Source organism: Myxine glutinosa, chromosome 14 (genome assembly GCF_964187855.1).
Source record: "Myxine glutinosa chromosome 14, kmMyxGlut1.1, whole genome shotgun sequence".
Classification (NCBI taxonomy): domain Eukaryota; kingdom Metazoa; phylum Chordata; class Myxini; order Myxiniformes; family Myxinidae; genus Myxine; species Myxine glutinosa.
In genome coordinates, this window is record NC_136274.1 from 13277048 (window position 1) to 13295054 (window position 18007).

General features: G+C 46.6%; 1 protein-coding gene across 3 annotated transcripts in view; it reads left to right on the top strand.

The window, feature by feature from the left end:
* DEPDC5 (DEP domain containing 5, GATOR1 subcomplex subunit) overlaps window positions 1-18007 on the top strand; it is a 159917-nt gene that overhangs the window by 9258 nt on the left and 132652 nt on the right. For all 3 annotated transcript variants that reach the window (XM_068135206.2, XM_078767894.1, XM_078767893.1), the window contains exons 5-9: window positions 36-121; window positions 201-284; window positions 387-436; window positions 8759-8828; window positions 17808-17886. In XM_068135206.2, coding sequence (XP_067991307.1) covers window positions 36-121; window positions 201-284; window positions 387-436; window positions 8759-8828; window positions 17808-17886 — 369 coding nt within the window. The remainder of the gene's footprint in view (window positions 1-35; window positions 122-200; window positions 285-386; window positions 437-8758; window positions 8829-17807; window positions 17887-18007) is intronic.

Here is an 18007-nt window from a genome sequence, read left to right on the forward strand (position 1 = left end):
TATTGGCAAATGAAGATCGAGTGCTCTTCTTCCAGAAACTATCAGCGTGGATCAGTCCGTGGCCACAGTGTTCAACCTTCGGCCTTACCAAGACGTCTTTGTGAGTGTTGTGGATGCCAAGGTAAGCTATATCAGCTACTGTGTTCAGCTGTTTTCACACTTTGTCGTTCTGGTTTTGAATGTGGCTCATTGTTTCCCAGGAAGTAACCTTGGATCTTGTAGAACTGACATTTAAAGACCAGTACATCAGTCGCAGCGACATGTGGCGCCTCAAGAAGAGCCTGGTGAGTGAGTGAGTGAGTGAGTGGTTCTGGGGACATTCAATGGACCAAGTTGGTTAATTTGTTATTTTAATAAAGTTGCTTCCTGGTTATCGTCTCTTGCAGGTCAACACTTGTGCCTACATCACACAGAAGGTTGAATTTGCTGGAATAAGGTTGGTGGATTCACTTTAGCGGAGTTTAACCTTTTTTGTATTTACCATCATTTACATTTACCATTTACTGTAATAAATAGAGGTTTGTGGCTGTAGCTATGTCAGAAATATTTACTCGTTGATTGGTCGCAGCACTGACCAATCGGGTGTGCCCATTTTCCCCTTCACTCATCCATTGGTCGTGGCATTGACCAATCGGGTGTGCCTGTTTTTCCTTTCACTTTACAAGTAGTCACGGCATTGACCAATTGGGTGTGACCGGTTTTCCAGCATTGTTATTCGTGTCTGTTATTGTGTGTATCCGCATCAGCAAACATTGGTGCATCTAGGTGGTGCGGTAAATCAACACATTTTCCTCACCTTGTGTAACCTCACCTCGTGTTACCTCACCTCTCACTACGGTCATTACAATATTGGTGATATCCTGGTTTTGTTTTATCTATATATATAAAACACAGTTTGTGTGTGTGTGTGTGTGTGTGTGTGTGTAATGTTACCGATAGACTCCTAAACGGAGAGGCTTACGTGCTTGATATTTGACATAGACATGGCCATTGAGCCTGGGACGAACATGGCCGAACTCAAAATATTTGACGATCCATATTTTTTATTCATATTTACCTCAGCGCATTTCAGCGAAGTACCCGCTAATCTCAGCCGGTTCCAGAGCAGCTCGCTGATTCGCTCAGAGCGATCACATGATGTTCCATTACCGCCGCCAGACTGATTCGCTCAGAGCGATCACGTGATGTTCCATCCCGTCACACGTCACACGTTTTTTCACCTTTTATGCGATCGTGTTTTGTATCGATTTTGTGCGATATGAATTAAATGTCTTTGAAACAGCTGTGAAACGTCTTTCCACAACCCTTCCGTAACCGATTGGAGCAGTTTATTGCCGCATAAAACGAGATCCGCGAAGCGAGTTGGCCGAGTCGTGCTGACCAAGATGGCGACACGGCGGCTTCACTTTTCACGGAGTATGAGCGTTCTATATATTTTCAATTCAGTGCGCCCGTGATTTGTGGCATAGACATGACCATTGGGCCTTCACGGTGTAATTTGTGCAAGGCTTTTGTCCGAGTGAGCTTGAGTCGAGAGGGTGAATGTACTGGGTGGGAATGTACGGGTCTCCCTTCCCCCGCCCGGCAACGCCGGTACTGGAGGACGTCACAGGATCGGTGAGTCTCCAAAATCCGCTTCGTGCTGTTGCGAATATGCAGGACTATGTCCGATTGTTGTGCTGCTCTCCGACCATGAGAACTGCAACGTCATTGTTGACTGGCCATCCCCTTCCCTCCCCCTTCCCCCTCCCCCCTCCGTCCCCCCTTCCCTTCCCCCTCCACCCTACCCCCTCCACCCTACCCCTCCCCTTCTCCCCTCCCCCTCCCCCTCCATTTCCCCCTCCCCCTCCATTTACCCCCTCCCCCTCCCTTTTCCCGCTCCCCCCTCCCCCTCTCATTTCCCCCTCCCCTCTCCCCCCTCCCCCTCCCTCTCTCATTTCCCCCTGCCCCCTCCCCCTCCCTTACCCCCCTCCCCCTCCCCCTCCCTTACCCCCCCTCCCCCTCCCTTACCCCCCTCCCCCTCCCTTACCCCCCTCCCCCTCCCTTACCCCCCTCCCCCCTCCCCCCTCCCCCCTCCCCCTCCCCCTCCCCCTCCCTTCCACCTCCACCCTACCCCCTCCACCCTACCCCCTCCCCTTCTCCCCTCCCCCTCCCTTTTCCCCCTCCCCTCCCCCACCCTTCTCCCCTCCCCCCCTCTTCTCCCCTCCCCCCCCCCGTTCCCCTCCCCTCCCCTCCCCCGCTCAGCAATGCCGGGTACTTCTGCCGGGTCCCCCCCTCCCACCCCTCACCCTCCCCCCTCCCACCCCTCACCCTCCCCCCTCCCACCCCTCACCCTCCCCCTCCCACCCCTCACCCTCCCCCCTCCCACCCCTCACCCTCCCCCCTCCCATCCCTCACCCTCCCCATCCCCCCTCCCATCCCTCACCCTCTCCACCCCCCCTCTTCCCTCTCCCCTCCCCCCTCCCACCCCTCACCCTCCCCATCCCCCCTCCCACCCCTCACCCTCCCCATCCCCCCTCCCATCCCTCATCCTCCCCATCCCCCCCTCTTCCCTCTCCCCTCCCTCCTCCCCTCCTCCCCTCCCCCCTCCCCCTCCCACCCCCTCCCATCCCTCACCCACCCCATCCCCCCCTCTTCTCCCCTCTCCCCCTCCCCCTCCCACTCTTCTCCCCTCCCCCCCCGTTCCCCTCCCCTCCCTACCGTTCCCCTCCCCTCCCCTCCCCCGCCCGGCAATGCCGGGTACTTCTGCTAGTCAGGCTATAATCCAATCTGTTGTAACATTTTGTAATATATTATGGTTTATGCACTCTCTCTCAAGATAACAGAAGGTAATTCGATAGAACTGAAGGAAACCAGTGAAATCACGGGTGCGATATCTTGACACAACTGAAGGTAAATTTAAGTGAAGGTATTGCAACAATTAAGACTGCACAAATGTATTAAACTTTGTCAAGCTTGCTTGCTCACGGTGTTGCACAAACCAGGTATTATTTTTTTAAATTTTATTTTGATGCCAGCTCGATTCAAACTTGGGACCTGCTGTCCCACAGGCATGCAAGTTAACCGCTGAGCTATATGGTCAAAACCATTGAGTGTGAAAACAGTATATACACAAAATGTACATCATATAATGTCGTCTGCATGAAAGCAAAGTGGCTGTCAAAAAAAAAAAAAAAAAAAAAAAATGGCTGTCAAAATGCCATTAAAAAATACTGATTAATTAAAAATGAAAAGCAGAAATGACGAGTCAATAAGTATTCAACATCTTTGCTATGACGCTCCAAATTGAGCTCAGGTGCATCCAGTTTCCTTTGATCATCCTTAATAAGTCTCTATAACTTGATTGGAGTCCACCTGTGGCCAATTCAATTGAATGGATATGATTGAGAAAGAAACACACCTTTCTATATAAGGTCCCACAGGTGAAAGTGCATGTCAGTACAGAAACTCTGCCATGAAGTCCAAGCAACTGTCTAGAACTCTGAGATAGGATTGTGAGGAGGAATAGATCTGGGGAAAGGGTATAAAACAATTTCTAGATTGTTGAAAGTTCGCAGGAGCACAGTGAGCTCCATCATTAGGAAATGGAAAGAATATGGAACTACCCAGACTCTCCCTAGATCTGGTCGTCTGACCAAACTGAGCAACCGTACAAGAAGAACCTTGGTCAGGGAGGTGACCAAGAACCCAATGACCACTTTGACAGAACTACAGAGTTCCTTGGCTGAGATGGGAGAACCTGCTAGAAGGACAACAATCTCTGCAACACTTCACAAATCTAGACTTCATGAGAGAGTGGCCAGATGGAAAGTACTCCTGAGGAAAAGGCAAATGACAGCACACCTGGAGTTTGTTAAAAGGTGCGTGAAGGACTCTGAGAACATGAGGCAAAATATTCTGTGGTCTGATGAGACAAAAATTGAACTATTTGGCCTGAATGCAAAGAGCTGCGTCTGGCAGAAACTGAGCACAGCTCATCACCCATCTAACACCATCCCTACTGTGAAGCATGGTGGTGGCAGCATCATACTATGGGGATGCTTTTCAGTGGCAGGGCCTGGGAGACTTGTAAGGATAAGGGGAATAATGAATGGAGCCAAGTACAGGCAAATCCTTGAGGAGAACCTTCTTCAGAGTGCAAAAGACCTTGGACTGTGGTGAAGATTTACATTCAAACAGGACAACGACCCCAAACATTCAGCCAAAGCAACACTGGAATGGCTTCAGAACAAGAACGTGAAAGTCCTTGTGTTGCTCGGCCAAAGGCCAGACTTGATTCCCATTGAGAATCTGTGGAAAGACTTGGAGATTGCTATTCACCGATGCTCCCCATCCAACATGACTGAGCTTGAACAGTTTTGTACAGAATAATGGGCAAATATTGGCAATCAAGATGTTCAAAGTTTGTCGAGACCTATCCCAACAGACTTACAGGTGTAATTGCTGTCAAAGGTGCTTCCACCAAGCTGTCAAAGGTGCTTCCTCTACTCTCCGTCGCTCCATTCTTCATCCCTCAGATCGGCAGTCTGCAGCCTCCTCACTCTCTGCAGACCTGGACAAAATCACAGACTGGGCAAACAAGTGGAACATGTCTTTCAATCCTGAAAAATCTCACACTCTTACGATGTCTCTCCGAAAAGACCGACCGACTGGACAACCCTCCCATCCACTTTCTGAATAATCCTCTCCAAGAAGTTCTGTCACTCAAGCTTTTGGGTCTCACTATCTGCCATGATCTTTCCTGGGAAAACCACATTTCAAATCTGGCCTCCAAAGCCAGTCGCTGACTGGGCATCCTCCGTCGTGCGAAGTCCTTCCTTGGCACACCTGAGCTCCTCACCACATACAAGGCTTACATCCGCAGCTCAATGGAATACTGCTCTCCCCTCTGGGCTGGTGCTCCTGCCTCACACCTAGCTCGTCTTCACGCTGTTGAAACCAAAGCGTTCAGAATCATTGGAATCTCCCGCGATGAAGCTAACTCCAAGGGCCTCTCACTCACTCACTCACCGCAGGCAGGTTGGTGGTCTTTCCGTCTTCTACCGACTCCTCTCTGCCCTTGCCCCCCCCAGCTCTCTCTGGGCTCTGTCCCGCAAATATTCCTACAGGTCGCACAAGATCTGCCTGCAACCCTCTTATGGATAAACTGCCAAAATCAAGACTCTCTGCTCACCTTCACTCCTTCATTCCTCTTTTCTCCCGCCTCTGGAACAAACTCCCTCACTCTCGTCAATCCCACTCCACCCTCCAGGTCTTTAAAACAGCTGTTCACCACCATCTCTTATCTTCCCCCATCCAAAACATTGATCTTTTCTACCCCTGCTAATTTCACCCCAATTCCACTTTTTTGAAATACCAACTTCTGTCCTGGAAGTCCTTGGTGTCCTTGTGTTTTATACTTCTCCCACCCCCCCCCCCCTTCCCACGCCTCCTCCCCCCAAGCCCGCTCCCTTCCACACATCTCCCTGCTCTCAAATGTTATGTTTGTGTGCTTCCCCTTCTCTCCCCATCTTGTCTTCCGCGCCCTCTTTTTATATATTTTGTTTGTCTGGTTGATTTGTTTGTGAAGTAAATGTTAGCTCTTTCACCAGCCTCGATTCAGTATACAAACAAAACAAAACAAAACAAAAAACAACGATAAGCTAGTTTTGTATTTTTAATTCAATTTCTGAGATTTGTAGAATTTCTTTTTCACTTGGAAGTTATGGGTTACGATGTGTAAATAAAGGTGGAATAATTTTGGTTTAATGCAATTTAATTCCTCGTTATAAGGGAACAAAAGGTGAAAATTTGAAAGGGGGTCTAGACTTTATATCGGCACTATATACCTACGATGTACCTTCTACTTCTTCGATATACCTAGTATATCTACTTCTATTCTATAATCGATATATCTTCTGGGCCCTGTGCTTTTTCTGGTCTTCATCAATGATCTCTCCGACTGTCTGGCAAATGCTCTCTATCTCTTTGCTGATGACTCAAACTTTTGATTTGTGTCCCAAACCCGTCTCTCTCTGTACCCGTTGTACCCAGCTGCTTCTGGACTCTGTGTCCTTCTCTCCTGAAAAGGTGGAGAAGTTTCTGTCAATCCTCGACTGATTCTGCAACTGGACCAGATGGCATCAGCCTACGGGTCCTAAAATCCTGCTCTGCCGCTCTTTCACACCGTCTCTCTATTCTCTTCACCCTCTCTTTTGCTCAAAGTCATCTTCCATCAGCTTGGAAATCAGCCAACATTACTGCTTTACACAAAAAGGTGCAAAAACAGATCCTTACAACTACAGACCAATCAGCCTGCTCCCAATTATCAGCAAAGTCATGGAATCCATCATTGTTTCGGATTTCGAATCCTTCCTCTTCTCCAATGGCTTGATCTCTTATCATCAATTTGGATTCGGACCAGGTTACTCTACTCTGGACATGCTGCTTATGCTGTCTCAACAATGGATGGAGGTCCTCAATGTCAAACAGGAAATTAGAGCTGTCTCCCTTGACATTTCACGTGCCTTCGATACGGTCTGGCACCCTGCTCTGCTCACCAAACTCTCATCCTATGGTATCCATGGAAATCTCCATGCATGGCTTTCGGACTTCCTCTCTGGTCGTAGTCAACGTATGGCCCTGAATGGATTTCTCTCATCTCCCCTTCCTGTTCAGGCTGGAGTTCCCCAAGGCAGTGTTCTGAGCCCTGTGCTTTTTCTGGTCTTCATTAATGATCTCTCTGACTCTCTGGAAAATCCTCTCTATCTCTTTGCTGATGACTCTACTCTCTGCTGCTCCATATCTCATCCCTCAGATTGGCAGTCTGCAGCGTCCTCACTCTCTGCAGACCTGGACAATCACAGACTGGTCAAACAAGTAGAACATGTCTTTCAATCCTGATAAATCTCACACTCTCACGATGTCTCTGAAAAGACCGTTTGGACAACCCTCCGATCGACTTTCTCAACAATCCTCTCCAATAAGTTCTGTCACTCAAGCTTTTGGGTCTCACTATCTGCCATGATCTTTCCTGGGAAAACCACATTTCCAAGATGGCATCCAAAGCCAGTCGCCGACTGGGCATCCTTCGTCATGTGAAGTCCTTCCTTGGCACACCTGAGCTCCTCACCACATACAAGGCTTTCATCCGCAGCTCAATGGAATACTGTTCTCCCCTCTGGGCTGGTGCTCCTGCCTCACACCTAGCCCAGCTAGGTGTGAGGCAGGATATCTCAAAAAACCAAAGCTGTTGAAACCAAAGCTTTCAAAATCATTGGAATCTCCCGCGATTAAGCTAACTCCGAGGGCCTTTCACTCACTCACCACAGGCAGGTTGGTGGTCTTTCTGTCTTCTACCGACTCTTCCCCGGTCTTGCTCCCCCTGCTCTGTCTGTGCTCTGCCTCCCAAATATTCCTGCAGGACGCACAAGATCTGCCAGCAACCCTCATCTGGTGAAACTGCCAAAATCAAGACTCTCTGCTCACCTTCACTGTTTCATTCCTCTTTACTCCCGTCTCTGAAACAAACTCCCTCACTTTCTTCAATCCCACTCCTCCCTCCAGGTCTTTAAAACAGCTGTTCACCACCATGTCTTATCTTCCCCATCCAAAATCTCGATCTTTTCTACCCCCATTAATTCACTGCAGATCCACTCCTTTGAAATACCGACTTCTTTCCTGGAAGTCCTCGCAGTGTCCATGTGCTTTATACCTCTCCCACCCCCACTTCCCACCCCCCCCCCCTTTCCATGTCTCCCCACCCCCAAGCCCTCTCCCTCCCACAGATCTCCCGATGTCCCTGCTCTCTGCTGTTGTACTTGTGTGCTTCCCTGTCTCTCCCCATCTTGTCTGCCGCTCCCTTTGTCATATGTTTTATGTGTCAGTTTGTTTTTATGTGAGTAATGTTAGCTCTTACACGAGCCTTGATGTTGTACCCAAAAAGAAAGAAAAAAATACAAAAACTTAAAATTAAAATAATGAATATGCTTGTTTTTATATTTACTAGGGCATTGCCCGTACGTGGGTGCCCGTTCCGTGGCCAAAAAAAAAAAAAAACGCTACCCGTACGCTCTACCCCGCCCGTACGCCCGTAAACAAAAAAAACAACGCTCTTCGCTTCCGCCCTTCGCTCTGACTGAATTGGGAGAAATAATGCGCATAAGAAATCGAATTACGTACCGTAATGGCGGTCAGCTCGTAACGCGCTCAGCTCCGCTCGTCTCACATCGGCCACGCCTACGCAACAGAGCGTTCTGTGATTGGCTGCCGGAAGATAAGTCGTCACTGTCCGGAAGTTCGCAAATCGCAGTTAGGATGAATCGTTTTAATTTAATCGCAGTTTGAATTCGTTTTAAAACATAGTTTAACGGCAACATAGTTTTCCAACGTGAAATAAATGAATACGCTGTCAAATGTGCCGTCCGAGGCAGAGTCTGATCGCCACGTTCGGCACACGTGATAGCTCGCTGCTCTCTGATTGGTTGAAGCGTTTTTTGGACATAGCTCGGTAAGTAATTGTCCGATTAATATGAAACCTTGAAAAGGCACATCCTCGGGTCCCCAGCAATATACCTGGCAAGTTTCAAGTATATCGGACCCGTGGTTGTCGAGAAACAGCGGTCACAGACACACAGACACACAGACACACAGACACACAGACACACAGACACACAGACACACAGACACACAGAGATTGCTGGAATTATAGATAGATATCCTGGACTGATCAACAAAAATCATTCATTTTGATTTGACTCGACTTTGTTCTGCATTCCAGAACTCAGGCAAGTGAACTGTGGGTTGGAAGAGAAAAGGTAACTTGTGGTTACATTGGAGAAGATACTAGGGTAAGCGATTTCAGGTGTTTTGTTAGAAACACGAATTTTCCACTCATGTTTGTACATTAAATTTAATAGAAAATACGGTATTGCATTTTTAAAGTATAGTACAGTAATACCCTGGTTTATGCTCGTTAATGTGCCATAAATGTTAATGTGCCGTCTCGTTTCTACCAATACTCACTCCAAACTAGAACGGCACTCAGTAGAGAGCATACCTCCGCCTGGTTGGCCATATCACTCAATGGTGAAGAATCTCTTTAAAAATTCTACTAGCTGGATCCAGTTCCGGATCTTCACCAAAATTGAATCGATTCTGCCTAATCACACACACAACCGGTCCAACAAGTTTCGTCCAAATCCATCCATAACTTTTTGAGATATCCTGCTATGTATCGTTTTTGGCCTTATCTCCAAATGGTGAAGAATCACTTAAAAAAAAAAAAATTTCTCATATCCGAATCCATATTCAGATCTTCACCAAAATCGAATCGAATCGTCATTGTCAGACACCCAACCGGTCCACCAAGTTTCGTCCAAATCCGTCCACAACTTTTTGAGATATCCTGCTATGTATCGTTTTTGGCCCTATCTCCCAATGGTGAAGAATCACTTTAAAAAAAAAAAATTGTCATATCCGAATCCATATTCAGATCTTCACCAAAATCGAAACGAATCGTCATTGTCAGACACCCAACCGGTCCACCAAGTGTCGTCCAAATCCGTCCACAACTTTTTGAGATATCCTGCTATGTATCGTTTTTGGCCCTATCTCCCAACGGTGAAGAATCAATTCAAAAATTATAGTAGCCGGATCCGAATCCGGATCTTCACCAAAATGTAATCATTTCGTCGTTGTCACATACGCTACATCTCTGCCAAATTTCGTCTGAATCCGTCCACAACTTTTTAAGATTTTTGTTCACAAATGGACAAAAAAGACAAAAAGACAAGGGTGAAAACATAACCTCCATCCTCATTTGGTGGCAGAGGTAAAATTTGCTCATTTGAGGTGAGGCATAAACGAACTTGTCCAAGACGGGTACCCTGCTAGTTTCATTCATTTTGATGAGAAAAATTGCTTTGATTTACGTCATTTCGATATTCGTCGCACTTTTCAGGAACGCATCCCCCACATAAACCCGGGTCTTACAGTACTCGTTTGTTCTGTCCATCTGAGAGTATCCTATGTATAATACTTGTGCTGCTACCTTTAGATTGTGCATCCTCTATTCCAGACAAAAGAAAGGAATTTTTTTTTCATCCTACCTTCCTACATTTTGATGCTCTTGAAACTACGATTCACATCCTAATGTTTGGAAAATCCAAAATAATTTTCAGGGTTTATCCTGATAAAGCCTTGAATAAAGTTTTCCATCTCTTCCTTATTCCTTTGTTTTTTTGCTCTTTCAAGATTATCGATAATTTTTGCGCAGATAAGGAATGGGTCAGTGGAGCAGTATGCATGGTTAGAATACAGTGGTGGTGGAGAGGGGGGTGGGGGGGGGGGGGGGGTGGAGGTACTTGGAGACAAATGGATTGCTTCAAGGAAAATTCACTAGATGGGGATTTTGAAAAAGTGTAAGTTATCAATAATGTTTTGAATTAAGTAGATTCCATTAATGGATTAAGACTTGATTTTGGTTACAAAATGGAAGCTCAAGGAAGGTGTCAGATTGGGGAAAAAGGCCGATGTATTGACAAGTGGGTCAGCAGGTTGACGCAATGAACGGGAGAAGAGAAGGGTGTCGGGCTCAGGAAAAACAAATTCCAAGGTCACTTTTTACAAGTACAGTATTGTGTTACGGGGTCCTCCCCTATCCCCTGGTCTCGGTAAACCTCCGAACCCCGAGAGGGTCCCCGGCAGAAAGATATGTTATCCTTGGTTGAAATCGATCAAATCAATAATGAGACCACACCAAGGGTTATGAACAAACAATAATATATTATGAATCACACCGGAATCACGACACAAATAATAATAGCAATTCGCCCTACAATCACTATTTTAAGATGGTACCACCTTATCTATCCCTTTTACCCCAACTCACAGCACTCCCCCAATGTCTCTGTACCCCTCCAAGGCAAAGTCGATTCGCTCCAGCGATTGTTGGATCAATGTCCGATCACAATCAATTGAGGCGTGGACGATCGAAGCAACCCATAGGTCACATGGTCCAACACCCAGCACAATAGCGGTGGAATGGGAAACCTCCCAAAGACGTGCTCCGACGTACACGTTTGCGGTTCAATCAGCGAGTCTCCTTATAATCCTCAAAAGCCACTTTCTTGCACAGCCGTCCCCGGCAACCCACTGGGGAATAACACCCGGCCGACGCGACAAAAACCTTTTCACTGCAGGTAGCGCACGTGGCGAAATGGCGGACGGCTTTCACTCGAGCCGGGGCTTTGAAGCAAGGATCCTCCGGAACCTCAATGCAGATACCCGACTACCCAGGCTCCACAGCACTCCGGCGATATCACCTATCGCACGAACTTCCTTTCAAGGACGCGAAGTTCACTCGCACTGTATGCTCGGTCTAGAGCTTCAACAAAAACGTCTTTCCACGATCTCCTCACGCCTCTTCTTCTTCGCTCCCTTTCTCTTCCGGGTCACGATCCGGATTTCCGGCCACATTTTACCAGGAGCGCTTTTAAACCTTTTAACCACAATAACCCTTACTGAGAACAAACAATAATAATAATACCAACAATAATTAGGGCCGAATCCGTAACGCTTCCCCCCCTCAAGAAAGAAAGTTTGAACACAGCGAAAACTTTCTTTGTAGGCAAATTCTTGAAACCAACACAAGTAATCAATGCTTCCCAAAAAATAAAGCAACAAAACTTCGAACAACTTACAGAGATTTCCAAAGTTAATTCACTCTGGACAAAGCATCAGCAACAACATTGTCCCTGCCCTTTACATGTTCAATTTCCAAGTTACCCCTGCAAAGCCAAACTCCATCTCATCAGCCTCTGATTTTTACTTTTAGTTTCTTTTGGAATGAAGGTTAAGGGGTTGATCAAAAATCCCAAGTCAAGCAAATCGATAGCACTTTTTCTGGGAGGCCGAGCTGAGGGCCAGGTTCCATGGTGGTTGGGTGGTGAGGCCTGGACATATTCACTACATGGACGCCTTTAGGAACGTGGAGTTCACGGTTAGTCCGTGTAGGAAAGTTCACTACATGGACGCCTTTAGGAACGTGGAGTTCATGGTTAATCCGTGTAGGAAAGTTCACTACATGGACGCCTTTAGGAACGTGGCGTTCACGGTTAATCCGTGTAGGAATCTTGGCTCGGCTGCTCCGCAGCATTCAGTGCTTCAACTCTTTCTAACTTTCCTAACAATCACGGTTGAACCACTTGTCACAGTAGTCACCTGAATGGCGGTCACCTTCTCGGCCACTGCTCTGATAATCCTTCCTTCGGGAGCTGTCATAACTCTGGAAGCCTCCATAATAATATCGATTGCGGCCACCACCCCTACTACTCCGTGGTCCTCCTCTGTAACCCCCTCGACCCCTAGGAAATGCCTTCCCGACTGTGATGGTCCGACCCTCCAACTCCTTGCTATTCAGATCCTTTTCTGCCTCTCTGACATCCTTTGAGTTTTCAAACGTGACAAAGCCAAACCCTCTTGACTTTCGTGTCTCCCTGTCTTTTATCAGCAGCACTTCCAAAAGCGGTCCATATTTGCTGAAGGCAGACTCCAGAACATCTTCCTTTGTTTTGAAGTTCAGTCCACCTACAAATAAATTGCTAAATTTGTCGCCATCCCTAACTGTTGTGGTGTTATTTTCCCTACCGGGCTTTTTAACAACGATCGGGTTACCATAAACTTGACCACCGGCCAAATCATTCCCGATAACAACAGATACTCCCTCTACAGGAAGCGTGGCTTGTAAACCGATGGTGACCGGTCCTGACACCAAATCAGACTCCAACTGGATGACATGAAGTGGAGCTCCAACGCAGCCACCAATCCCCTGTAAACGAACACTATCACCAGTTGCCATCTCCTCGGACAATGGCAAGATGCCTTCAAGCATTAAAGATTGATGTGCTCCTGTGTCCCTCAATACACGAACATAACAGTTGGACATCAAGTGTCCAGGTTTATGGCAAAAAGTGCAAGTAGGCCCGGAGGAGAACCTCGTGGTCTGCCAAGGCATGGGGGCGGCGGTCTGCCTCGAGCCCCCCGGACGATAGGTCTGTCTTGGCACCGCAGTCTTCTGATTTCTAGAAGTCGTGGTATCAGAGTGGTCCTCATTTTCATCTCGAGGCCGCCCCCATGAATTTTCATTCTCCGCCCCTGATGTACCATAGCTCCCCTGACTAGGTCTGGGCGAGAAGTTCGGTGTGTGGAACCCCATACTGTGTGTTAAGGCATAGTCATCTGCCAGGGTTGCTGCCTCATACAACTTTGGTACTTTCCTTTCCTCCAGGTATACTTTAATGTCCACGTGGACACACTGTTGGAATTCCTCCACCAGGATCAATTGTCGCAATAGTTCGAAGTCTTTCCCAACTCCTTTTGAATCACACCACCTATCAAACATGGTTTCTTTCAATCTGGCAAACTCCACATGGGTCTCACTCTCACTCCACCTGGCATTCCGGAATTTTTGTTGGTAAGCTTCCGGGACCAATTCATAGGCTTTGAGAATGTGTTTCTTCAATACCTCCTAATCTGCACATTGGTCCATCGGTAAAGCCGAATAAATATCTTGAGCTTTACCCACCAGACACTTTGCACTCGTATGGACCAGTACTCCTCAGGCCAGTTTAACAGTCGAGCCACTTTCTCAAAGTGTGGAAAAAAACTTGGCTACCTCCTTTTCATTGAAGGGTGGAACCAGCCTCACATGTCTGCCAACATCCCAGGTGTCTGGCTAGGTGTCGTACCAGTCAGCAGAGATGGTACCTCTCCCTGTTCTCTCCTTAACTCCAGCTCCTTGACTTTAATTTCCTGCTGACACGCCAATTCACGGTCTTTTAACTCCCTGTCGGTTTTTCTCTCCTCTGCTTCGAGTTCCCTTGCAGCTCTCCTTTCCTCTTCTCTCTTCTGCTTTCCTTTCCTCTGCTTTTAATCTTTCCTGGAGTGCTCGTTCCTCTGCTTTTAATCTTTCCTGGAGTTCTCATTCCACTCTCCTTTCCTCTGCTTGTTTCTCTTCTCTTCTCTCTTCTGCTTTCCTTTCCTCTGCTTTTAATCTTTCCTGGAGTTCTCGTTCCACTCTCCTTTCCCCTGCTTGTTTCTCTTCTCTCTTCTGCTTTCCTTTCCTCTGCTTTTAATCTTTCCTGGAGTTCTCGTTCCTCTCTCCTTTCTTCTGCTTTTAATCTTTCCTGGAGTTCTCGTTCCTCTCTCCTTTCCTCTGCTTTTAATCTTTCCTGGAGTTCTCGTTCCACTCTCCTTTCCTCTGCTTGTTTCATTTCTCTTCTCTCTTCTGCTTTCCTTTCCTCTGCTTTTAACCTTTTCTGGAGTTCTCGTTCCTGTTCTGCTCTTTCCGTTTCTGCTTTCCTTGCCTCTGCTTTTAACCTTTCCTGGAGTTCTCGTTCCTGTTCTGCTCTTCTTTCCTCGCTCTGCAATTGCAACTCCAGTTTCCGGAGCTCCACCTCTTCTGGTTCCTCGGGTAACCAATCCCGGGCTACCTCTTCCCATGTTCCTAATCCCACCATAGATTGTATCACCACTGTCTGCATCTCTGCCTTCCTCATATTAGTTCGGACCTCCAAGCTAAAATGTGTGGCCAATTTCCCGTGCCCCGATTTTACTAACGTTCTGAACTGTGCTTCACTCGGGGTCACTGCAAACTTCTCTGCGTCAAACTCCATGGTGACTATTGTTAACACCTGTTAACCTTCACACAAGAAATTAAAAAAACAAATTTTTTTTTTTGGGGGAAAATTTTTGGAATGTTGGAAAAAGTTCCAAATTTGGGAATTCTGGGAATGTTAGGGAATTCTTTCCCGGACTAAATTTAGGAAATTTTATATCCCGGACGCAGACCCAATTTCGAGCCCACGAATATCAATTGGACGAGCCCCCAATTTCTGTTACGGGGTCCTCCCCTATCCCCTGGTCTCGGTAAACCTCCGAACCCCGAGAGGGTCCCCGGCAGAAAGGTATGTTATCCTTGGTTGAAATCAATCAAATCAATAATGAGACCACACCAAGGGTTATGAACAAACAATAATATATTATAAATCACACCGGAATCACGACACAAATAATAATAGCAATTCGCCCTACAATCACTATTTTAAGATGGTACCACCTTATCTATTCCTTTTACCCCAACTCACAGCACTCCCCCAATGTCTCTGTACCCCTCCAAGGCGAAGTCGATTCGCTCCAGCGATCGTTGGATCAATGTCCGATCACAATCAATTGAGGCGTGGACGATCGAAGCAACCCATAGGTCATGTGGTCCAACACCCAGCACAATAGCGGTGGAATGGGAAACCTCCCAAAGACGGGCTCCGACGTACATGTTTGCGGTTCAATCAGCGAGTCTCCTTATAATCCTCAAAAGCCACTTTCTTGCACAGCCGTCCCCGGCAACCCACCGGGGAATAACGCCCAGCCGACGCGACAAAAACCTTTTCACTGCAGGTAGCGCACGTGGCGGAATGGCGGACGGCTTTCACTCGAGCCGGGGCTTTGAGGCAAGGATCCTCCGGAACCTCAATGCAGATACCCGACTACCCAGGCTCCACAGCACTCCGGCGATATCACCTATCGCACGAACTTCCTTTCAAGGACGCAAAGTTCACTCGCACTGTACGCTCGACCGCTCGGTCCGGAGCTTCAACAAAAACGTCTTTCTACGATCTCCTCACGCATCTTCTTCTTCGCTCCCTTTCTCCTCCGGGTCACGATCCGGATTTCCGGCCACATTTTACCAGGAGCGCTTTTAAACCTTTTAACCACAATAACCCTTACTGAGAACCAACAATAATAATAATACCAACAAGAATTAGGGCCGAATCCGTAACAATTGCTTTTAATAAGTAAATTCCATTGTAAACAACTGCCCACAATTAATCCATCAATGCCCTTTTCAGACTTATTCACATATGCTCCTATGTGAATCTTTCAGATCTAAAAACAGAACGCTCGGTTGATATCGGGGGAGCTCATGAGGTGGCACTTGGTTGGCAGAAGACTTGGAAATTTTGTCGTGAAGAGCTCACAACAACGGAATCAGGAAAACACTTCCACATGAAAAAAATATGGGTATGAAAGAAGAGATGTGACCATCAAGCTTAGACTTTTGGGGAAGGTAAGAAAAAAAAAGAAGGGTTTCTGGCAGAATGCATGCAACCTGGAGGGGCAGGGACTCCGTAACTGCATTGGGAAGCAAGGAGTCTAATCTGATGCTTGAGGTGTTGAAACTTCATCTGAGCAAAACAGAAAAAGAAAAGTGAGCAACAAAAGATCGTTTTTTGCTCTGACGAAGGGTTAACACTTGAAACGTCAGCTTCTCCTTGCTTTCTATGGCAGTTAGCTTACCTCAATCAACATTTTGTTGATTTTGTCCATTGCTTTATGGAGACGCCACAGTTTCCTATCACTGGGTGGTTTCCAGGTGAAAAGACGAGTGTCTTTATGGCAATTTCCTCACCACATTAATTGTTTTACCAAGAATGAGATGTTGCGCAGGAAATCTGGAGATGTGAAGGTATGAGCTGATGAGAGACGGGGACAAAGACAGTACTGAAGTTTGTTCATTGAGAAATGAGTCCAAGGTCGAGCAGGAACAATTGAAAGACACCAACCTGTAGAGAGAGATTAATGCCGTTGTATTGTAAGCCTTTGTTGTTGGTGGACCAGATGTAAAAGGTGAGGTGGTACATGGTTGGGTGCATGTTTGGTGGTGGAGAGTGAAGGTCAGGGACAGTGGGGGCATGTTCGGCAATAAGATCAGACGAGACAAGATGGAGCAGGTGGAGGTTGATAGAGGTGGATGTTCCACATTAAATTAACTTGCTTTTTTGTGCTTCAGGATAATTTAGTTGGATAAGAAAATAGAGGGAGAGGGAGGAAAGCAGATAAACAAAGATAGATATGGGGAAAAGTGAGAAGAGAACCAACTACATCCACATGGAACATGTACGATTAACACTACAGAAATACACAGGTGTAAAGGGCTTACAACATGAAGGCAGAAACTGCAGATATCTACAATGTTTAAACGAACTGTTGTGGGGTGAAGAAGAAGTGTGGAAAATGAGATTGAAACTGAAAACCCAAAGAATCATGTCCGTTGAGATGAGGCATGTGCTCTAAACAGCCAAGAAAGAAACACCACACCTATACAAAGGTGTACATACATCAGTTAACTCTCAGGGTTAACGATTATAGCATTAACAATTGCAAAAAACACAGTTACAACAGGTGGGACATAAATATTCCGACCGATACAATTTGTAGGAGCAAAGAAGGTCTGCGTGCAATACCTGTGAGAATTTGTGAAGACAGGTGTAAACCTGGAGGTGTTGGGGGAGGAGCATGATGAGGCTTATAAAAACTGTTTTACTTATTTCATAAACAGTATACATATGATTGGTGTATGCATCATAGTTTGAGTATATTGACTCGTTTTGCCTCCTTAAATTGAACTCTTTATTAACTGATATACACTCATTGCAAATATGGTGCTTGGGTTTTGTACTAACTGGAGGATAAACACTGCTCAGGCCAGAAATCCTTGAACATGTGACATTCTCCGATAACGAATGTCCAACAAACATCCCAGCATCACTCTTGGCCCAGTCCACGCTCCACCCATGCACGTCACGTGATCCACACTCTGTCGCCATCTAGTATTTATTTTTTGTCGATGAACCTTATTACCACAGCTGAACAAAATAGTCGTATCTGGACAAATTTTGCTTTTGGAAGGGCGGATCTACCCAGCGGGACATAAGCTGCTGACCCCAGTGGTAGAGACCTTTTTGTAATACCTGTGAATCTCATTTCAGGTCGTTTTTCGTTCAACATACGCTCTTATTTACATCTTCATCCAGATGAGCTCTGAGATGTGGGACTTCGACATTTTTGGTAAGTTTGTGATTGAACACGTCTCCATCTTGATTATGTAAATCAATTATACTGTCACATTTACACTCCCGTCTTGCAGCCATGAAAGTGCTTGGCGGGAAAATGCACACACCGAGGTGTT